The 21,006-nt window shown below is 58.3% G+C and overlaps 8 protein-coding genes across 8 annotated transcripts; 4 read left to right on the forward strand and 4 right to left on the reverse strand.

Moving 5' to 3' along the window:
* Nucleotides 1-832: 832 nt before the first annotated feature.
* Nucleotides 833-4,296, forward strand: DICSQDRAFT_161656 (uncharacterized protein; the record flags this gene model as incomplete). The annotated part of the gene is made up of 2 exons (XM_007365980.1): nt 833-2,090; nt 2,146-4,296. 2 exons carry the CDS (start codon nt 833-835, stop codon nt 3,801-3,803), a joined length of 2,916 nt encoding a protein of 971 aa, XP_007366042.1. The 3' UTR covers nt 3,804-4,296.
* A 719-nt stretch (nt 4,297-5,015) lies between these two features.
* On the reverse strand, nt 5,016-6,524 carry DICSQDRAFT_86709 (RmlC-like cupin). The gene is made up of 5 exons (XM_007365981.1): nt 6,331-6,524; nt 6,179-6,275; nt 5,846-6,127; nt 5,712-5,791; nt 5,016-5,659 (listed from the first exon to the last, which is right to left on the reverse strand). Exons 1-5 carry the CDS (start codon nt 6,469-6,471, stop codon nt 5,216-5,218), a joined length of 1,044 nt encoding a protein of 347 aa, XP_007366043.1. The 5' UTR covers nt 6,472-6,524; the 3' UTR covers nt 5,016-5,215.
* Nucleotides 6,525-7,468: 944 nt separating this feature from the next.
* On the reverse strand, nt 7,469-9,738 carry DICSQDRAFT_61315 (uncharacterized protein; the record flags this gene model as incomplete). Its single annotated transcript, XM_007365982.1, has 10 exons — nt 7,469-7,735; nt 7,806-7,977; nt 8,029-8,154; nt 8,209-8,413; nt 8,461-8,599; nt 8,651-8,756; nt 8,804-9,255; nt 9,310-9,419; nt 9,471-9,585; nt 9,640-9,738. The coding sequence occupies 10 exons, from the start codon at nt 9,736-9,738 to the stop codon at nt 7,469-7,471; spliced, it is 1,791 nt and encodes a 596-aa protein (XP_007366044.1).
* Nucleotides 9,739-9,890: 152 nt separating this feature from the next.
* DICSQDRAFT_106302 (DnaJ-domain-containing protein) lies at nt 9,891-11,616 on the forward strand. The gene is made up of 9 exons (XM_007365983.1): nt 9,891-10,023; nt 10,090-10,099; nt 10,153-10,201; nt 10,272-10,368; nt 10,423-10,518; nt 10,614-10,695; nt 10,770-10,928; nt 10,992-11,093; nt 11,147-11,616. The coding sequence occupies exons 1-9, from the start codon at nt 9,968-9,970 to the stop codon at nt 11,471-11,473; spliced, it is 978 nt and encodes a 325-aa protein (XP_007366045.1). The 5' UTR covers nt 9,891-9,967; the 3' UTR covers nt 11,474-11,616.
* A 366-nt stretch (nt 11,617-11,982) lies between these two features.
* DICSQDRAFT_60969 (glutamine synthetase) lies at nt 11,983-13,329 on the forward strand (the record flags this gene model as incomplete). Its single annotated transcript, XM_007365984.1, has 5 exons — nt 11,983-12,061; nt 12,117-12,160; nt 12,260-12,620; nt 12,686-13,216; nt 13,277-13,329. The coding sequence occupies 5 exons, from the start codon at nt 11,983-11,985 to the stop codon at nt 13,327-13,329; spliced, it is 1,068 nt and encodes a 355-aa protein (XP_007366046.1).
* Nucleotides 13,330-13,716: 387 nt separating this feature from the next.
* DICSQDRAFT_170355 (VID27 cytoplasmic protein) lies at nt 13,717-16,890 on the reverse strand (the record flags this gene model as incomplete). Its single annotated transcript, XM_007365985.1, has 12 exons — nt 13,717-13,839; nt 13,910-13,964; nt 14,064-14,183; nt 14,280-14,905; nt 14,969-15,201; nt 15,253-15,355; nt 15,410-15,929; nt 15,985-16,240; nt 16,472-16,590; nt 16,646-16,736; nt 16,794-16,805; nt 16,872-16,890. The coding sequence occupies 12 exons, from the start codon at nt 16,888-16,890 to the stop codon at nt 13,717-13,719; spliced, it is 2,277 nt and encodes a 758-aa protein (XP_007366047.1).
* A 181-nt stretch (nt 16,891-17,071) lies between these two features.
* On the reverse strand, nt 17,072-19,741 carry DICSQDRAFT_136776 (uncharacterized protein). Its single transcript, XM_007365986.1, has 4 exons — nt 18,667-19,741; nt 17,334-18,604; nt 17,192-17,256; nt 17,072-17,139 (listed from the first exon to the last, which is right to left on the reverse strand). Exons 1-2 carry the CDS (start codon nt 19,725-19,727, stop codon nt 18,106-18,108), a joined length of 1,560 nt encoding a protein of 519 aa, XP_007366048.1. The 5' UTR covers nt 19,728-19,741; the 3' UTR covers nt 17,072-17,139; nt 17,192-17,256; nt 17,334-18,105.
* Nucleotides 19,742-19,942: 201 nt separating this feature from the next.
* On the forward strand, nt 19,943-20,970 carry DICSQDRAFT_155303 (uncharacterized protein). The gene is made up of 2 exons (XM_007365987.1): nt 19,943-20,754; nt 20,800-20,970. The coding sequence occupies exon 1, from the start codon at nt 19,960-19,962 to the stop codon at nt 20,677-20,679; it is 720 nt and encodes a 239-aa protein (XP_007366049.1). The 5' UTR covers nt 19,943-19,959; the 3' UTR covers nt 20,680-20,754; nt 20,800-20,970.
* Nucleotides 20,971-21,006: the final 36 nt, after the last annotated feature.

The following is a 21,006-nucleotide window of genomic DNA, read 5'->3' on the forward strand; positions in this document are numbered from 1 at the left end:
TGTTGCGCGGTGCCGTACAATGTACACGACGGTTTGACGGTGAGACTGCACGCTGCGAGTGTGATTCAATCCTCGGAGCGTGGGCGTTCCGGCCAAAGCCGCGTCGGGGCGGGGCTACTAAACGCGATCAACGGTGGCACATGGGAGGCACTGTCGCGACGCGGAGGGAATAGTGCCAAAAACATGACGAAATGATGTCATGCGGGGCCCTCGCGCGTGTGCGAGCGATGGAGGACTAGAAGGTGTGGCGCCCACGCCAGGCTGATGTACGTTGTGTCTGCGTGAGGGGGGAGGGATGTGTATGCTGAATGGCGAGGAAGAGCAGAAGGCTGCACACATGGCACGAGCTCACGACCGGTGGGCCAAAAATACGGTGGGAATGGAGGGATGAACGTTGTTGGCGGAGGCGGCGGACGACGCCGGAGGAGCTCGGCAGAGGCCAAGGGGATCTGGCATCTGGACGCGGCATCTGGATTGGCCAAGCGTGCGTGGGCGTGCGGACGAGTCGGACCAGTCGCGGGCAGTACCTGGTCATTGCACACACCCAGCGTCCCCCATATTCCGCCCCTGCGGCCCCTGAATCTGTCCGTCCAAGGTTCGGTTTGCGTGCCGTCGGCCGCCGCGCTGTCCTCAGCCTCTCGCCGTCTGTCCTTTCTCCCTCACCGTCACCATTCCCGCCAGCGCTCTCCTCCCCGCCTCCTCCCTCCTCCTCCAGATCAGCCTCGACTTCCAGATCGTTCTTCCCTCCTCCCGCCTCCCTCCGATGCGACCGCTGCCTGCTTAATTACCCCCGCCACCCAGCCCCCACCGTTCCTCCCCTTTTGTCCCGCCCATGCGCCGTATTGCCGCCGTCTTCGCTTCCAAGCGTTCAGACAGATCCGACGCTGCCTCTTCCACCGCTGCCTCCACCACAACCCAGCACACCCAGCAGCCGGCCAAGACCCCATCCTCAAAACGCTTCTTCCGATCCCTCTCACGAAAGGCTAAACCCGTCGACCCGCTTCTCGACCGTCTCAACAGCGCCGACTTACACCCGCCCTCGTCGTCCTCGTCCTCCAGCGGCGCACCAACCACCCCTGACGATGACCGTGGCTCTCTCCTCAGACTGCCTACAGCCAAGGTATGGGCTCCGCTTCCACCCATCCCTGTAGATTCTCGACTCGGCTCCTTCCACCACCTGGACGCTGCGCCCCACGATCGATCACCTCTCTCCGTAATACCGCGACCTAGCGTGTCCCCGTCCACGTTTGACACCGAAGATGCCTCATCCGAAGAGTCCTCTTTCGCGCCCGATCTCTCGAGACCCCCGGAGCGCTCTACCCCGCTCTCTGCGCCAGCTTACCTCCTCGCGCTCTCGTTGAGTAAGCTTCGACCTCCCTACGCGCCTCCTCCCCTCCTCGACGTGCCCGGCGGCCCACTGTTTCCACGCTCGTGCAACGCGAGGCGCAGTCTCCCCTATGCGGACAGCCTGGAGTCGACCATGCACCGAACGAGGCTCCAGCGCCGCCTCGAACGCGGCGATCTATCCCCTGCCGAGACGCGCTCGATAGCCTCGTTCGCCGGGCGACGGACCGTGCTCAAGGACCGTCCCTCGCTCTTCTTGGACGACACTGCGGTGCGCACCGGACACGCTAGATCACACTCGGCGGGGCTGAGGAGGTGGGTCGACCGGCCGTGCTTCGAGGATCGACTGCTCGTGCTGCTAGCCGAGAATGAGCCGGCTGGCGGGCTCCATGCAAACACAGAACCCCGCTGGACACGCGTGGAACCGGCGACAGGGTGCGGAGTGGCTGACCTCGAGTACTCCCTGACGCTCGAGCTTCTCGCAGGCCTGTACGAGGACATACCTCCGTCCGAGCACGAACAGCAGCGGCAGGCGCCGGGCCCGGAGTCTTCGGCTTTGGCATATTTACGCTTAGACACCCGCCTGTCTCTCGACTCGAGCCCCTCCCTTTCTCTGACCCACTCCCCTACCGCGCCCAGCCCGTCGTCGCTGTCATCGATTGGCCCGCCTTCGCCGGTCACGATGCCCTCCAGTCCACCGCCTGCCTCCCCGTCTGGTGCCAGTCCGAAGCCTGCCCAGCCTTCTGGTGAGTCGTCGCGCGTTTCAGTCATGTCTTTGTCACCGTTGAGACTTGCACGTAGTGATCTCGCCGTCGACGTCCTCCCGCGGCCAGCTCTACAAGGCCTCGCCTTCTCCCCTGAGGATGGAAGCAGTGTCGGCGCCATCTCCCCCGGCGAGCACGCCTGACATTCCTGCAAGCGCGCCTGCCGTCTCCCCTGTCGTGTCCGCCTCGATCGCACCATCACCCGTCACATCACCGCCACCATCTGCGTCATCAGCTGCAGCTCGTCTGAAACCCGCCTTGAAGCAGGGCGTTCGGTTCGCCGAGGGCGAGAAAGAGGACAAGGAAGACAATGTCCCACTAGGGTATGTGATGCGGGTCCAGCAGAAGCGGGAAGAGAAGGCGCGGTTCCTGGCCGCGGAACGCGAGAGGCGGCAGCACGAGGAGGCGCGGCGCAAACACGAGGAAGAGAAGCGGAAGTGGGAGAAGGAGCGCGCGACGTGGGAGAGGGAGAAGCGTGCGATGGAGGAAGAGCGCAAGAAGAGGCTGTATGCGGAGGAGGTCGCCGCCGCCCGCGCTCGTCGCGAGAGCAGCCGCATCGGCTTTGGGCCCGCGACAGGCGAGGGCCTCGCGGTGGGGCAGTGGGACCGCAGCGAGCGCCCGCGCCCGGACCGCGAGTCGTCCGCGTCGCCGTCGTTCTCGAGGCCCACGTACGATCCCGCGCACGCGATGCCCAGGACGTACTCGGACTCGTCGCTCGCTCGGCCGCCCCATCCCAGTCGTGGTTCTTCGGGCTCAGGCTCTGGGTCCCCAGAGGAGTCGCGGCCAAACAGCGTTTACGGGTCGTGGTCTGGCGCCGGCTCTCGACCGCCTTCCATGCATTCTGGCGTACCAACGCCGTCTTCGTCGCAGCAAGACGTGCGACCGCGCGAGCGTCGCACTAGTTCAAGTCGCCGCGCCTCTATGGTATCCGAATCAGGCAGCTCACGACCACGCAGCGAGGTCCCCGTCCCTCCCGTGCCCGTTCCAAACATGTGGACGATGAACATGCCCATGAATATGGGCGCTCCGATGCCTATGCCAGGATTGGGCATACCTATGGCTATGCCAGTAGGGATGGGCATGACGCCGATGGGCATGCCGATGTATGGCATACCGATGGACATGCCCCTGCTACCGCCCTCGCCACCATTTATGCAGCAATACGGCGGCCGGTCCTCCAGCCGCTCGCGCTCGCCTTCGGGCTCGCACAGCAACTCGCCGACGCTCTCGAAGCGGGCTCTGTCATCGAACAACAGCAGCTCGGAACGTGTTAACCGCATGTCACGCCATGGGTACGACTCCTCTTCGGGGTCCGCGCGCGGCGCGTCCCTGCCGCGTTCGGAGTCTGCGTCGCCCGCGCGCTCACAGCGCCCGACACACGTCCGCACAGGCAGTGGAGACACGTCGCGCTCGAATCGCCCGGCAGCCGCCCCGCGCAGCCATACCGACCACGGGGACAGGCGAAGCTCCTCTGCCAAGCAGGCTCAGCAAGGCGTGAGGGCGGCACCACCACCACCACCATCGGCGGCGGCGGCGGCGTCGAGCTCCCGCCCAAGGCCCACGCACACTTCGTCATTGCCCCCCAATCCCCCTGTTGCTTACAACCAACCACGTTCGTCGTGGGCCCTCCCGCAGTCCGGCTTCGAAAACGTGAGCCGACCTGCTGGGGGCCGACGGCAGACCATCATATCATGACACTGGCCCCTCGTCGCGCCTGTCCTTGACGCATGCGTTCGCGCGCGCCTACAGGCCATCACCAGGCCGGCCGTTCTTGTCGGACTTCACATATGTACGAACCAAAACACTCAATGGGACGTTGGTGCGAATCCATCCTCTCTCATTATACCTGACCCGCATCCGCTCTTTAACCGTATTATCTTGCTGTGTCTCGTTCTCCTCGTAATCGCATTTTTTCTTGGCCGCACATTGCATTGCACTCCCCTTTTCCTGCGACGGCGGCAGCTGCCGGCTGTCCTCACTCCTCCACTAGCCACTAGTCCCCGTCCTCCCACCCCTCTGTTCGCTCCCGTATCCATGCCCCATCTCGCTTTCGTCATTCGTGCACGCACTCGCTCAACCACGTACACTCCGCACTCGCACTGGGACATCTGTCGCTCGCCCGACGCCCGCCATCCAGTCCGTAGTCCATAACGAAGACCGCCGTCATGCCCCCATCATCCCTCATCCCTCTGCCCCGCACCTGCCTCGTCGCCCGTACCAAGTAGCTAGTTTTCCGCCATATATACACATACACATACGATACTGTAGGATCTCCTTCCCGCACGGATGCTCTTCCGCAACAACAATTCTCTTGTTCTTCCGGAGTCTAGCTAGCAACCCCTAGTAGTCGCCCTTGTCAATGTTGTGCCACCAGGCCTTGTTAACTAGATACCCGCTTGTCTGCCGGACGCGGTCGTTCGCTTGTGGCGGGCCGTATTGGTCTGTCTGCGTTGCTATATGAGGGACAAGCCGTGAGCTGCGTGTGACCGGATGTTCCCCGGATGAGAGGAAGATCACTGCGAGCTCTAGAAGCCCGAGATGGATGCGCAGCGGATCTGATGAATCGTGCTCGACGGATCACCGGGGTATGTAGACTCTTGATAGCGACGCCCGCAAGTCGCATATGTAAGTACATGAACGAGGACGATAAGTAGACCGCTAACCGCGGGACCCATAGGCACCCACACACTTATCGTCGCGTTCGACTTCGGCTTTCTGGTTCTTATCGAGTGCGCGGGCGGGGCGCGTTGATCTTGGCATTTGATCCGCTGGTGCATGGAACGCTGGCCTTCGCGCCATCTGCAATCTGGCCGGGGGCATTGATGCCTATGTATCTTCGAATTCTGGACCGAGCTCGAAGGAGGAGCTCGCTAGCCGAGTCCGAACAGAGGACGCGAGCGGATAGTAGGTTGCCAAATCGGCGTTATGTGGCGTAATAGCATCAGTCCGAACCGAACATTGTTCCCGCTACAGAAGGTCATAAGAGAGAAAAAGATAGGCTTCTGCTTCATGAGAAGTCCGTTGGTGAGATTGTGTAGTGAGAATATAATGTAAGAGGAGACTCTAACTGCCCGGTATCCAAGTCTCGACGTGTCTATGTATGGCGCTTACTGAGTGTCGTACTTCTCCTCTGTGGGGACAAGCGAGCGGCCGCTCATCTCAGGGCGGACGTAGAACCGGTTCGCCTCCTTGGCGGCGGAGCGACGGCGCCTGACGAGCCAGAAGACACCAATCGCGATGTAACCGATAGCCATAGCACCGACGACCGCGGCGAGCGCGATCAGTACGCTGTTGGAGGTGCCACCGTTAGCCGTGACGGTGGAATCGCTCTCAGCAAGTGCCCCGAGAACGTTACCCGTCTTGGTGGACTGCGTCGGCGTCGACGAGGGCTGATACTGCTTCGTCATGGTCGAGGGCCAGGTGGTGGCCACGGAGCTGGGGAGCGCGTTGTTCGCATTGCGGGGCTGGCGTTGGGTGGTGGGCTGACCCTGGCGCTTGATGCCGCAGCGGTCAAGGCATTCCTGGCGACCGAGAGCAATATTGTCTGGGATCTGCCACAACAGGTCAGTGGGAGCCATAGGATGCGTTGGATACTATACTTACCATCTCCTCAATACCAGCGACGTACTCGACACCAAGGTCACCGAGAGAAGCGGCGACGACGTCGGGAGGAAGACCGAAGTCTTTGGGAGGCACGGGTCAGGCGGTTATGCAAGGAGCGGGGCTAGAGCACCCACAGCGCTGGGCAGTGGACTCGACACCGGGGTCCTCGTTGTTGAGAGCAGCAACGAACAAGATCGGATCGCAGAGCTCGTTCTGCTGGTAGTGGATGGAACCTTGCAGGAAGACTTGCGCCTCACCCGCTTGGAGGGTGTTGAAGACGAAGCGAGCCCCGTTTTCGGCGATCATACCGGTGGTGATGGTGCCATTCACTAGGTAGAGCATCTCCATGCCACGGGGGTGCGAATGAGGAGTGTTCATACCACAAGGGCCGATTAGACCAATAGTCATGGCAAGACCTAGTAAAGCGGTCAATATTGGGCGCCACACTAGTGTGAGTAGAAGCTTACCATTGTTGACGAGGACAGGGAAATCAGAGACGGTGGCAGACAGGAGCATACCACCGGCACCCTTCACAGGAGTAGCGTTGAAGAAATTAAAGACAAACTATGTGGAGTCATATGAGTGAATGTGTAGAATGAGCAAAGGTTGCAGAACTTACGTCGGAGTCCTGGTCGAGGATCTTGATGCGGTCGACCTGAGCAGGAGCTGCTTTCAAGGCCGCGACGGTGTCAGCGGATGAGGGGGCGCCGAAGACACCAGTCGCTGTGAGAGCAAGAGCAACAAACAAAGACGAGAACATCGTAGAGGAATTGGGAGGTGGTGAATGAAGAGAAGAAGAGAAGGAAGAAAAGGTAGAGGAGCGGGACAAGGATCTCGGGGCTTCGAGAGCGAGCCTTTTATCCATGAATTGAAAGGACGAAGAATCAAGTTGCGCCCATTTGACCCGCCGATAACGTTGTGTGTCAGGTACGCTTGCAGTAGCCACCCTGTTAGAGCGCCGGTGAGTGAGACAAAAACCCGCCCGGCGTGACCGAATGCAGTGACGGGGATGAGACTTGCGACTAGTCTTTTGCAAGCCCAACCAATAACGACAACGCTCTGGACGGCTGATGGCTGCGTTTGCGCTGGGTGATCTCGCCGACGCGCACGGGGACGAAACGCCTGATGTCAAATTCGTCGGAGGACTTCCTGATGCGTATTCTTGCGCGGGATGGGGTAAGGGATGCGCGCAGGACCAAAACCGGCTCCGATTTCGTTTTCAAGAATGCCGATCGGCTCTGATCTTGCCGGGGAGGCTGTCGTCTTGTGTGTCCTGTGCGCTCGCCATGAGTTTTGAATACGTAGTCACAATTAGATCCATTTCATTCTTACGAAGAATGCAAGCCCTTATAGAACCAGTGCCTTCGGCGCTGTGAAAGTAAGGTCTTGTCTTGGCCGAAACCACAACGAGAGCATGTTCTGCAATAAGTAAGCAGTATAGCTTCGAGGGGCCACGCGTCCGCCACTGCGAGAGCCAAAGGCATCGACATACAGTAGCGGATGAGGCGGGTGTCGTCGATCATCCTGTGCGTCGCGCAGTCGAAGACGCCTTTACCATTCGCCGCCTTAGTTAGACCGGTGCCGCTGCGTCGGAGAACAAAAAACGCTAGTGGACCGTTGAGCCCGACCTGTCCGGAGTACCCGTGGTGCACACTCAAGGTGACTGAAAGTTCCGCGAACGATTGGTCCATCCCTCCACAGACAGCTACAGCCATAATGGTGAAACATATTCTGCATACCTACCTCGGCTACTAGAGTTAGTCTGATGCGGATGCTGTAGCTCGCTCCGCCCGCTCTTTTCTCTGTTGCCTGTCCCACCACCTCAGTACTCTCCTTTCGAACCGCTCGACGACGCCGGAGACATAATTGTCATCCACGCCGGCCCATTTCGCCGCACGTGAGAAGACGAGCTCCATGTCTGCGGGGAACGAGCCCAGGAGATCCTGCGTGCTGTATATAGCATATTGTTCCCCGGGCCGGAGATGGTTGTCGCCTTCGTCGATCGCGTTGGCGGTCGGATTTGACTTGCCGGCAGTGGGATCTTGACCTTGACTTACCGCGTTGTCCGCGGACGTATCCTTGTCTCGGTCCAACGGGAATTGATCCGTCGTTGCGTTTCGTGCTAGAGCGTACCTTGATCCGTTGTTGTTCGGAAGATGGGATAACAAGGCACTTACGCGGCATGTTGTCTTCTCTTGGCAATAATGCTTTCTCGCAAAACGCCAGGTACTCATCCAGCATCTTGTCGTCCATATCAAGAACAGACCTGTAGAGCGCTCGTGAACGGAATCATCACTAGACTTCCGCCCGTACTCACCGCTGGGTCTCCATAGAGAATGCAGGAGCATGTTTCAAGTCGGCTGCTTCGGCGTTCTTGATAGCGCGTAGCACATCTTTGAGGGTAGGAAGTGCACACGCGGGGTCCTCGTTTTCCCGCGGACGCCTTTACAAGGGCCGTAAGCGGTAAACCCGTCGTGGATTCGAATACGGCTGTTACCTCAACTGGCCGTCCATTCCATAAACCATCTTCATCACGACGATGACTGTGGCAATTAATGAGACTTCTGGGACAGCATTATCGTGCTTGTGAAAGCCGGGGTCCCTCTTCTTGGTGCATTTCAAAGCAGGCGCAAGAGTCCTGTGCAACGTGAGCGGTATTGACACTAGCCGTGCCAGTCTCTTAGTCAACACGTAGAGGGTAGCTGCTTCGTCTTCAGAACAAGTACAACGCGAGAGTACGGCTACGTACGTGTGCCTTGCAAGCTACGTACAGCCTTCCAGAGGATGGGAGCAGCGTTCATCTCTGGCGTGTAGACGTCGTATGTCGAATACATGAGTTTGGAGAGACGAGACGAGAGGTTGTGAAGGTACAACGTTGATGGGGGATACTGCACACAAGACACGTAAGGACAGGGAGAGCATAACAGTAGCTTGCTTACGAAGGGAGAGAGGGCCTGAGCTGTTTGTTTGCGAAGGTGTCGTAGCATAGCTTCAGGGACGAGTCGCAACGCATCCAAGTAAGGCAAATCATAGCTTTCTATGATCCTACATATACTATCAGCAGGATTACCATTGGATCGAGCCGCGCATACCTTATGAAGTCGATATACATCACTGGGAGCCTCAGAGTCCAACATGCGACTACTAGCACTGAGATCGTGCTCGCAGGAGTGTCATGTCTGCTGAACGTTGGTCGTTTGCTGGTGATGGGTACGGGCCCTTTACGTTTCTTGGGGTTCCCTTCGTCTTCCTGCTCCGACGAAGACGGAGTGGCCGAGTTCTCCCTCATGAGCTCGTCCAGTCCAGAGTCGTAGTCGAAGTCCGAGCTAGAATCCGACGATGACGAATCAGCGGTCATTTCGCTCTTCTTGCTATGCTCGCTTTCGTGTCCGTCGCTGTCTTTTCCGCGTTGCTCTCGTTCCAACTTCGCAGAAGGCTTAGAAGAGCTTGGGCCTAGCCCGTCTTGTAGATAAAGCAAGGGCTCTGCTACAGGAGGGTTAGGGAGTAATGACAGATGCAAGGCCCATATATCTCTGCATATTCTCTTAGCAGAGTTAGGTACCAAGCAAGACGTTATGCGGAGTGAAATGTCGCATACCTCAAACTCCGGTGGAAGCTGCCAAAGCCGCGTGAGTGCAGCTGCTTGCATCCGCAAGATCAGCTGTAGACACTGATAAAAGTGGAACCGCGCGCGTTCTCCATGATACACTGCGCAGTCAAGGTGAGATGGGCGGGATGCAAGAGAGCGGAACAACAGACCCTTGGGGTCAGCCTTGCTTTGCCGCTCTTTCTTCTCCCTTCCAGACTTGAGGGTTCTCTTCCTCATATGGTGTGGGCCGAGCTCGGTCACCTCCGTGGTCTCATTCCTGTAGTTCTGCAGGGGTCTTAGGCAAATGGTCGAGATCGTGATAGCTGAGGTCACACCTACCTGAAGGACGTGTCCTTCGCTACACATGATGAGACCACTCGACGGCGACTTGTGCCATTGCTTTGAACCGCAAACAGAGCATTTTCCACGACGTGCCATGTCTATGCACTTGGCTGGCCACGGCTATGATAACGGTCGCTTGCAAAGTGAAGGCCGACCAATGGAACCTGCCGAGATTAGATAACCACGTGGCGAATTGATCGAACCTCCGTCTCGTCTGTGACGCTGCCACCGCGGTGGCCCACTGTCTCCTCGTCCCTCCACCGCCGTACGCCTGCCCGTCTCGCTTCTTATACACAGGCAAGGCCCACAGGCAAGGCCAAAAGTCATGAGGGTCTTACACCTCATAGCGTTCCTTGCTGTTCTGGTAACGGCTGTGGTCGCGTACGTCACTTGGATTGCTTGAACGTGCGGTGTGTATTGATGTGTAACCGACTGGCATACATATAGGTGGACCAAGGTGCGCATGTGTAACTATTCTACGAGACACATCGTACTCACAACTATCCGCAGGAGGACCACGAAATCTTTGACCTCGTGAGCGCGGTTGAGAAGTCCGAAGGTCAGCCTCGTGCAGCGTTCTTGCGCCCCCCAAACCTTACAGAGGACCCTTACTCCCTCCTTCGTGACAGGCAAGGGCACGAACTTCTACTCTTGGCTGGATGTACCCCACACTGCATCCACGGCCCAAATATCTAAGGCTTATAGGAAGAAGAGCTTGCAGCTGCAGTAAGTCCCAACTCGTCATCGCATCGTCAATTCGTGACACGATCATCGCGACAGCCCCGACAAGAACAAGGGCGTCAAGGACGCGCATGAGCGATTTGCGCGACTTGGAGTGGTCGCGGCCATTTTGAGGGACCCCGCGAAACGCGAACGGTGAGTTTTCATGCATGCGAGGTGTCCACGCGACTCCCCCTCCCAGACATCGATTCTCATCCATTGGATGCTGATCGCTGCACCCTGCCTGCCAGCTATGACTTCTTCTACAAGAACGGGGTACCCGTGTGGCGGGGCACCGGCTACTATTATTCTAGATTCCGTCCTGGGCTTGGGGTGAGTTCTAGAATCTGTCGAAGCACCCGAACCCGTCATCCGAGCGACCCCGCTCACATGCACCCATAACGCAGACGGTCCTTACGTTCCTGGTAATCATCACGTCGGGGATACAATACATCGTTCAAAAGTTGAACTATAATCGCGATTTGAAACGGATTGAGCACATCGTAGAGCAAGCCCGGACTGCCGCTTGGGGCTCCAAGCTAAACCCCGTCGAGGGCCAAAGGAAGGTTAGCCTATTTTCGAGAACGGGTCGGACATCGACGGGTCACAAGACTGACAACCCGTCGCAGGTCAAGGTGAACCTTGGGGGCTCGCCGCGTCTAGACGAAGACGGGAATGTCATCCCTGGGAGGATGGTGGACATGGTGGTGGAAGGGAGCCACGTCTATATTGTGAGTATTCCCGGCGGCATGATCTGGGACTATTGGGTCATGTTTTCCACCAGCTCGAACCAGATGGAAGTCTGCTGCCGGTGGACAATGAAACGGCGGTAGCCCCATCGATCAAGAGGACATGGTTCCTGTCCCTTGTGACCGGGCTCTTGAGAAAAGTGGCTAGGCGCGATGGTGGGACGATAGAGAGCAGCTTGGGGCAGGACGCTACAGCAGACGAAGGCGAGTCGGACGATGGGTCGGGCGTTAGCTCTGAGGTGTCAAGGAGCGGTACGACAACGCCCCAGGGGGGCAACGGGGCCAACGGGTCAAAGAACGGGCGAATCTCGGCGACGAGTATGGCAGGGGGACGGAGGAGAAAAGTAGTGAGGAAAAAATGAGCGGTCGTGTGTTCCGGGGGGCGCGGAGGCGCGACGGTCCGCGCCTCTTGCTTATCTCTGCGCCTTGGCTGGAATTCTGTTCTGCCAGGAACCAATCACATCTGGCTCGTTGTGCAAGGGACGCCGCAACCATGCCTGTTTTGAGCTCATTCGGGAAATTCTCGCGTGTAAATATGCAGCCTATGGCACAAGGAGGCAGCGGGACAGGCTGGGTGGTCGACGGAGGTCAGTGCGGCCGTGGACTGGCGATAAGGCATGGGCGAGTGCTCCGAGTGCCAAGTGGTCGACACAGCCAGGGCGAGTCTCGCTCGTCCGGCCTGCCACTCAGCCTGCGCTAATAGGCCCTCGGCTAGATACGGACATCCGTTCCTGATAAGAGAACCCATACCCCAGACAAACACGAGTAAACATCCTCATCTACGCCTATAATCAATTGACTCGACACTCCTCTCCTCAGTCCACTTCCACCGCTCTCCTCTAGGCCGCCAATACACCTACGCTTTCTCGTCATGTCGTCCCAGCAGTACCGCCCCGATCTCCTTGCTCCTTACCTCGCCCTCCCACAGGGCGAAAAGGTCCAGGCTGAGTGTAAGTCGCGAGACGTCCGACTTTGGGGTAACAAGCTCATTACCTTCCTTTCTAGACGTCTGGATTGACGGCGATGGTGGTCTGCGCTCGAAGACGACGGTGAGTCCTCGTTGCGCACCGCAGCTCGTCGCCCATTGCGCCGTGCCTCGCGCATCCCCAAGCACTCTCAGCAGCGGGGACTGACCCCCGTGTTCTCAGACTGTCACCAAGAAGGTGACCGACATCGGCTCCCTGCGGGTCTGGGACTTCGACGGCTCTTCCACGAATCAGGCGCCTGGTAGCGACTCCGATGTCTACCTCCGCCCTGCTGCCATCTTCAAGGACCCTTTCCGTGGCGGCGACAACATCCTCGTTCTCGCGGAGTGCTACAACAGCGACGGTACCCCCAACCGTACAAACTACCGCCACCATGCCGCCAAGGTCATGGAACTCGCCAAGGACCAGATTACTTGGTTCGGTATCGAGCAGGAGTACACCCTTTTCGACACGGACGGCACCCCTTACGGTTGGCCCAAGGGCGGATTCCCTGGTCCCCAGGGTCCGTACTACTGCGGTGCTGGTACGTTTCATATGGTCCGCCCATCCAGCCGTGCGCGAAGCTCACATGACGTAACCCTTTGTCAGGTGCCGGAAAGGTCTTCGCCCGTGACCTGATTGAGGCCCACTACCGCGCCTGCTTGTACGCTGGTGTGAACATCTCCGGCATCAACGCCGAGGTCATGCCCTCCCAGTGGGAGTTCCAGGTCGGCCCTTGCGAGGGCATCTCCATGGGCGACCACCTCTGGATGGCCCGCTACCTACTCGTCCGCATCGCCGAGCAGTGGGGCATCAAGGTCTCCTTCCACCCCAAGCCCCTCCAGGGCGACTGGAACGGTGCCGGCTGCCACACCAACTACTCCACCAAGGCGATGCGCGAGCCCGGAGGCATGAAGCACATCGAGGAGGCCATCGCCAAGCTCGCCAAGAGGCACAACGAGCACATCGCCGTCTACGGCGAGGACAACGACCTCCGTCTCACCGGTCGTCACGAGACCGGCCACATCGGCACCTTCTCGTCTGGTGTCGCGAACCGTGGGGCTTCAATCCGTATCCCCCGTCATGTCGGTGCCCAGGGCTACGGATACCTGGAGGACCGTCGTCCCGCCTCCAACATTGGTATGATGCTGTCCCTCTTACGTTATATTTAGAACAGTTGGCTGATGACATGGTATGCAGACCCTTACCGCGTGACGAGCATCATCGTCGAGACTACGTGCCTTGACGCGTGAGCTGGCTACATGGGGCTGGGACAGGCGTGCCAAGGAGTCTTTGGAGGTTCAGCGGCATTAGATGGTGTTGCGCACGCGCGTTGGATTTACGCCGGTAGTCAATATAATGTGTATACCAACAATCAAAACGGCATTTATTGCGTTCATTCATACACGTGGGCTGAGAGGCATTCATATCCTAAGTGAGAAAGGAAACAGCAGGATACAGATTTACATCGGCGGGTATAACGTACTACGAAACTGCCAAGCAACTCGAACATCCGAATCGAGACGAAAACCCGAAGGAAGATGGCATCGATACAAACTGAGGGTTCTTCTGTTCACGTTCCGTTCATTCCTTCATCTACGCTATCCGCACTGCGAGCATATGGCCGGTCATCCGAGCGATCAGTACGGACTGTTGACAATGCTCGAGCGCGTGCGGCCTGCACCGGGCGCAAGGGACGCCCTCGTCGGCCGCTTGAGGTTCTTCTTGTTGATCGCGAGCACGTCGTTCTGCAGAGCGACGATCTGGGAAGTCACACCACGTAAGTCGGGTGCACACAGACGGAGGTAAGGAGGGTTCATGATTAAAACGTACGATCTCCTTGTCGTCGCCAAACTTGAAGCTGTCTTGCACGACAAACTGGTCGTACCTGGCCAAGGTGGCACGTTAGCGTTAGCCTCTCCGGAGCCAATCGGAGGGAACGGAAAGGCGGAGCGAGCGGGGAAGCAGATAATAGTGGCGCACGTACTTCTTGATCTCGTACTTGTCGAGCTGGCCCTTCTTCACCTTGGCGAAGTCCCAGGCGACGACGTACTCTCCGGTCGAAGTCACGATCGCGTTCTCGTCCTTGCCCTCGCCCATATTGAACCTGAGACACATATCCAAGTTCAGGTCAGTAGCCGAACACGTAGATCAGGGCGAGATCTGAAGTTCCCCGAAGGTCTGAAAGGATGTACGGGCTCACCTCGCTGGCGTAAACGAGACGCTGTGGCCCATGTACGCGACGTGTTCCGCGCGGAGCTGCAGCCTCCGCGGAATCGGCTTGGCAGTCGCGGGGAAGCTCCGGTCGAACCCGAGCTGGCCAGTGTAGCGTCCCTCGCCGATGAGCGTGTCGATGAGGAGCAGATACGTCTTCGTTGTTGCGACGATCCAGCGGCCGTCGGCAGTAACGTCGATGCCAATGATGGGGTCACCGAGCGGTGGCAACGCCGTCTTGGCGTTCTTGCCAATTGAATCAAAGAGACGGATCTCCCCCTTCTCGCTCGCGACGGCGAGCTTGCCGCTCTCGGTGGTCGCCACGCCGGAGAACTTGTTCTTAGAGACGTATTGCTTGTACTGGCTGTCCACCATCTTCGTTCCGGACACACGGGGGTCGATACGGAAGAGGGCGTTGTGCGAGATACCGACGACAGTCTGCTCGGGCGTCATCTGCGCATACTTGTTGTCCGGAGCGATGTGGTCGACGGTAATGTCATCGTGAACCTTCCACTCCTCCACGACCTTGCCACGCTCGATATCGAGATTGTACAACGAGTGAGGTTGATTGGGATTCATGAGGATCATCTTGGTGTCTTGATCGTGCAGCATCACCTGTGAAGGATGTACAAACATGAGCATCTCGATCTACACGAGATTAACTATAGAAGATCGTACGTGCTTAGGACTAAAGACCTTGCCCTGTGGTGTAGAAACATTGCTGATCGAAGCGTAGTATTTGACTTGGTTCTGCCCTGTATGGCTGAAGACTCCAATCTTGTCGTCACGCACAACATACGATCTGTCGCCCTTATATCCAACCGTGAGTTGTTTGTTGCGACCCTTGGGCATAGCCGGGACATCGTCATCGTCTTCGGGGTAGTCTTCCTCTTCGTCGTCGTCGCTCTTATCTGCGCATATTGTCAGTGCTATGTTGTATGTGCATTCGTGAGGATATTCACCCAGTTCCTCAGCGACAGCGTCTTCCTCGTCTTCCTCATCTTCTGCGTCTTTCATCTCAACGTCTTCATTTATCGAAGACATGACATAAGCCTGGTCCTCGTACTGCAAACCGAACGGTGAGCGGCCCGTCTGTTAACGTGATCATTTCAGACATACCTTCGCCTTACCCCAAGGGAGCTGGTTCAAACCTTCCCATAGCGCTTGACTGAATGCGCGCTGGAACTCCTCAAACACATCCTGCGTGTCGAAGCGCAGGCACCAGCTGTTCGCGGCGCCAGACTCGTCGATGTAGTTCCACGTGAACGACAGCACCCTGGGTGCCAACCGCTGGTTCATGTCCGACGAGACCCGGTGAGCGAGTAGCTGGCCCTCGTCCGCCGACGCCACCAGCCAGTAGTCGTACGGTCCTCCCGTAGGATGTTGCGCCACCCGCGCGACGACATCGGCCTGCTTCTCAAACTGTGCATGCTCCTTGTCCCACAAGAAAAGCTCGCCAGGCCCTGCGAATAGTGACGGCATCTCAGGTTCCGGCTCTCGCGGCACAGCTTTCTTGCCCTTGGGACTCTGCTGTGGACTGGAGGAACCAGTGGCGACAATCTCCGCAGGCGCTGATTCGGACTGGGAGCCGGTCGCCTTGCGGGACCCCTTTGTCTTCGGCTTCTTTGCTGCGGGGGGCCTGTGGCATGGACGATCAGGTTTCAGCACTGATGCGCTGGTACGAGCTGACGTACTGCCAGATGAACTCTTGCAGATCAGAGTCCTGGGTGTTGTCCGCGCTCCTACGATATTTACGCTCGTACATCGCGCGATACATGCATGTCTCGAAGAAGGCCCGGGTCGGCTCGTTCGTCCCGTTGGCCACGAATTCGTACAGTTCGTCGACATCTCCCTGCAGATCGCGCCATACGAAAGTGGGCTCATTGTCGGAGGTGGTCCCAGTGCGGAATTCGAGCTCCTCACAGATCAAGAATACACGCTCCTCGTCCGCTGTGACTAAGCGTTAGCGTCTGGATGCCTCATAAACCGGGTAAGCCTCAAGGGCTCAGTATGCTACCACTGGTGGCCTGTCATTATCTCAGACAAAATGGCGCGACAACGCCAGTGACTCCTCCGCATGGAACATGGCTCGATTGAGAAGTGGTATAGAGTCACGGATTGGGATTGGGAACCGCATATCGGGATGGCACGAGCAAATACAAGAACAGTACAGGGACTCACTTTCCTCCTCATCCTCCAGCAACTCCTCATTCCCATCCTCATATACGCGGGTGATTACAAGCTGGAAGGTGTGCTCCATGGAAGGAACCCTCCGGATCGTGGCCATGGCGTCATTGTAACTGTTGGCAGACGAGCGTGAGCGTGCGAGACGCGAGGTAAACACGTTCAACGTACATGCATTCCCTGCCTCCACGCACAGTCTCGGTGCGGACGAGAAACAACTGACCCTCTGAGATCTTGACGACCTCCGCCGCGTTAGGATCGTCTGCGATGGTGATGTCAGAGTTACTCCGTTCCTCGGCCACGAAAGTGGCTCACGCACGCCAGACTTTGCCTAAAACTGAAACAGCGTGACCGTCATGTAAGTCTAACGCAAACAGGATGAGAGCAACGAACGCACGGCTTCTGAAGATATTCATAGTGGCAGTCGAGGGCAAACAAGCATTCGAGTATCGCGGCTCCGAGCTTCTGGAGTCTGGTTCCGCGGCCCCGCGCCGGAGTGTGACGGTCGCGCTGTGACAGTCTACTCGCGTCTGTCACGCCACATGGGCAGCACAGTCAAGCGCTCAGAAAAGGCCTTCAAGCTGTTGTTGTCCAGTTTCGGAATCGGTCGACGGGCGTGATGGCCTCCTCGACTCGTTTCGCGACGCCTCCCATCAACATACAAGGTGCTGTACAGCATCTATACATCTAGCACCTTTGCTGAATTGACCTGCATAGCCCGGGAGCCAGTCACTCCCGACACGGGCCTCCGCAGTCGCAGCACGACGCGTGCAGAGAACGGAGTACGTAGTTCATTTCGGCCTCTTTCTCGATCGCACCCAGCCTGACACAGGCCTCGTCATTGTACGATGACTTGTAGAACGGGTCACCAGATGTGAACGCCTCTCCTACGTCCTCCACCGTCTCCAGCCTCTCCCGGATCCTCGAGCCCTCGCGCTCCCTCTACCGCCCAATTACCTCCCAGCCTCCTTCGGCCCTGGGGACCCCGGCACGCAAGGTGACCATTCGCGCGGACCCTGCGCTACTTACGTGCTTCGATCCAGCCGACAAGGAGCTGTATGAGCTCTGGGCGCCCAAGACGTGAGCGTCATGGTCCTCGCCCTTGTCCAAATGACAAGGACGCCAATGCCGTTGGCAACGTCTTGTCATCACCCTCGGAACCAATGTCGATAATCCAGTCGATGTCTACAATTCAACGGGTTCCTTTGGCGCGACAGCTCCTGTTCTGGGCTTCGTTACTCACGCGCCGTTTAGCGTAATTCCCACTTAGGACTCGCAGTGCCATGTAGCGGGGTTGCCATCTGTCGTATTGCCGATGAATTCAGTCGTATCAGTCGTGTATGCTATGCTCCATACACCAACGTACAAAGGCTCCGAGTGTGAACCGGTCATAGTGGGAATATGGTATACTAACAATGAAGAAAGAGCGGCGATGATTGATATACTACAGTGGTATTGCAAGGATCGTGAGTCATTGGCTACTGGTGAAGTTCGTGTCAAAAGAAAAGTGGATGCCAGAGAGGGACGTCGACGTCAAGACCTGAGACCCGTCAGAACGAATAAGCACATGCACAGCCCGGCGACCATGGCCACGACGAGCTGTCCTGGCAGCTCGCCGCACGCCAGTCACACTAGATCCAAGCGCCTGTTGGTCTCGCCTTCATCGTCGCGCTTGGGTCCTTCTTCGTGCTGCCCTCCTTGAGCGCGGCACGCTGCTTCAAGCCAGGTGGAGACGGCCAGGGAACCTCGAGCTCGCTGCTGCCCCCGCTCTTCCTGGGCCCCCCGCTCCCGCTGTTGCTGGCGAAGCCAGAGTCGCCCGAATGCCGCTGGGCGGGGTCGACGGGCTCCGAGGTCTCACGGAGCGTATGCAAGCTCTTGTTGCTCGCGTTACTGAACCCGCGCATGTGCAGACCCAGGCCGCCGAGGCTGGGGGTCGGTTGCCGGTGCCTAAGCTCGTCCATGCACAGCCTGTGCAGCTCCTCCAGACCGAGGTAAGATGCCTCGTCTCGGAGCTCGAGAAGCGCTTCGAGGCGAATAGAAGAGCCGTTGAGGCGGGCAGCGTGTGGAAGCGTTGCCGGGTGCTCCGACGTCGCCGCGGGCAACCTGAGATATGTGAGGATGTGCGCATACCTAGTACACATGGTCAGCGTCCTTCGTGATATACTATCAGAGATACGTCAAGAACTACTCACGGAGCACTAGGTCTATCCAAGAACACATGAAGATTTGTCGAAGCCTGGAGGACACCCGAGGAGGCAAGATGGTGATGGAAGATGGAGTCGAATGAGCTGTCGACATCACTTCTCGTCGAATACATAGACTGGGAGTCCGATTCCGAGGACGGGAACAGACCGAGCAAGTACGAGGCGAGGTGAGACGGGCGCGACGTCAATGTGGACATGGTAGTCCGATGCGTAGCCGTGCTCGTCTCGAGGGACACAATGATCTTGGAAGGATCCACGGTGCTGTTCGGCGCAGGCGATACTAGAATGGCACTGAAGGGCGCCTGGGGAGGTGTCTGGACAGCGGCAGCAGGAAGCGGGGGAACAGCCGGGAAGGAATCCAAGGGCGAGATGCCTCTGTGCGGCCGCAGCGGGGACGTGGACCTGACAGGCACGACTTCGGAATGCATGTCCGGGATCGACGGTAGAGAGGGAGGTGGACGGGTTGGCGGTGGAGGATGTGCGGTGACAGGCATGGACGGCGCGTGCCATTCACTGACGGTTTCTGGGTCCTCGACGTCCGCGTCCTGCAGAGTCTCCTCCTCTATATACTCCGAATCGTCGTTAGGGATCGGCGGAAGAGGAGGGCTTCCAGGCACGTCTTGGTCTTCCTCGTCATATTCCCTTACAGGGGTCGGACTCCGGACACGGGAGAGAAGGTCGGGGGACGATGCGGAGGCCCTCGGACCAGCGAGAGCTTCCTGAGGAGTTCGAACGACAATCGCGCCTTTGCCCAGGACGCCGCTGCGAGGAATGGTCATCGCCTCAACTGGGTTCGCGAAGCGCGGCTCGGAGATGCGCACTGGGCGCGACGGCGCATACGGCGCCAAGGACTGTATCGACGCGGAGGAGGAGGTGCGCGAGAGCCACGTCATGGGGCTGGAAACCGAGGGCCGTCGCGACTTGCCCTTCTTGTTTGGACTCGTCGGGGGCGACGCCGGGGCAATGGGCGGGGGGACCTGGGAGACAGGCATGGGCTTGGATATGGAGGGCTGCTGGCGGGTGTGATGGGCGCGTGTAGAGCTGAGCATCGTTCACGGCGGGCGGGAGGGGAGCGCAAGCGCTGCGAATGGAAGGTGGTGGTTTAGGGGGAGGGTGAGCAGGGCGGGTTGGAGCATTCCAAAGGGCATTTGAGCGCAAGGGCAAGAACAATTGTGTTGAGGTAGAACAATGCTTCCTTCGCGCGCAACGCTCCTCCTAACCCCACCACCTGCCGCATTTGGACAAAGTCTCTTATTGTCTGCTGCTTGTCCTGCAGTCGCCATGCAGCCGGCCACCCCCTCCGCAAACTTCCAGCTCGCCGTCCCCCACCTCTTGGCCTCTATCACGCCCTCGCTTGCTGCCTTGCATGCTACGCGTGTCCGCCTCCTCTACCCCTCGGATCCGTTGTTTTCCGGCACACACTGCGCAAAATGTGGCACCCCGCTCATCGCCAACGACGGCCAAACGCGATCCGTCCGCAAAAAACGACGTAAATCAAGCGGCGGCGACGCTGTTGGCATACGTGCTCTACGGCGGTCCTGCCGAACTTGCGGCCACGAAGAAGATGTCCTATTAGGTGTAAATCGCGCGCCCGCCTTTCCGATGCCCCGGGATCGCGCGAGGCGCGAGCCCAGCACCAATAAACCGCCTCGCGCTTCAAGCGTTGCTTCCCATTCACCTGCTGAGATGAGCTCCTCGAAACCAGAATCCGCACGCCCCAGCGCTTCCGAACCGATCGTATCTTCATCGACTCCGGGTTCATCTCGCCCGAGCTCCGTGACCCCAACTCGCTCAATGTCCATTCCCTCCTCTGCTCCCTCCCCAAGGCCTCCGACGCATGCGGTCCCAATTGCACAGGATCAGACCAAGATCAAGGCTCGCCAGAAGAAGAGGTCTGGTCTGCAGAGCATGCTCGCTCGCAACCGCGAGCGACAAGAACAAGAGAAGAAGCGCGAAGGATGCCAGGGCGCAGGCCTGTCCGCGTTCCTGCAAGGCTTGTGATGAGAGGCGCAGTATGCTCCCGTTTCCTGCTCGCTCGTCTTCCGTGCACACGATACGAGTGTGTCGCGCTTACCGGTATGTCTTCCGAGGACCTATTGGCATAGGCTCACGTATCACCAGTCCCGTATCAGGACGTTGGTGGACTGCGTAACGGTGAAGTCCATCTGCAGGACGCGGCCCCGATAGTGGGCATTTCTGAAACCCATCTCCAGCTCTAGATGCTTCCAATGGCCAGACTTAGTTGCTAGCTCGTTAATTTGCGTACCCATACTGTGGGCTTGTGTCTAGCTCATTGGCTCCATATGTAGGATGGACCGAAACGAGCAT

The sequence above is a fragment of the Dichomitus squalens genome (genome assembly GCF_000275845.1).
Source record: "Dichomitus squalens LYAD-421 SS1 unplaced genomic scaffold DICSQscaffold_15, whole genome shotgun sequence".
NCBI classification, from domain to species: domain Eukaryota; kingdom Fungi; phylum Basidiomycota; class Agaricomycetes; order Polyporales; family Polyporaceae; genus Dichomitus; species Dichomitus squalens.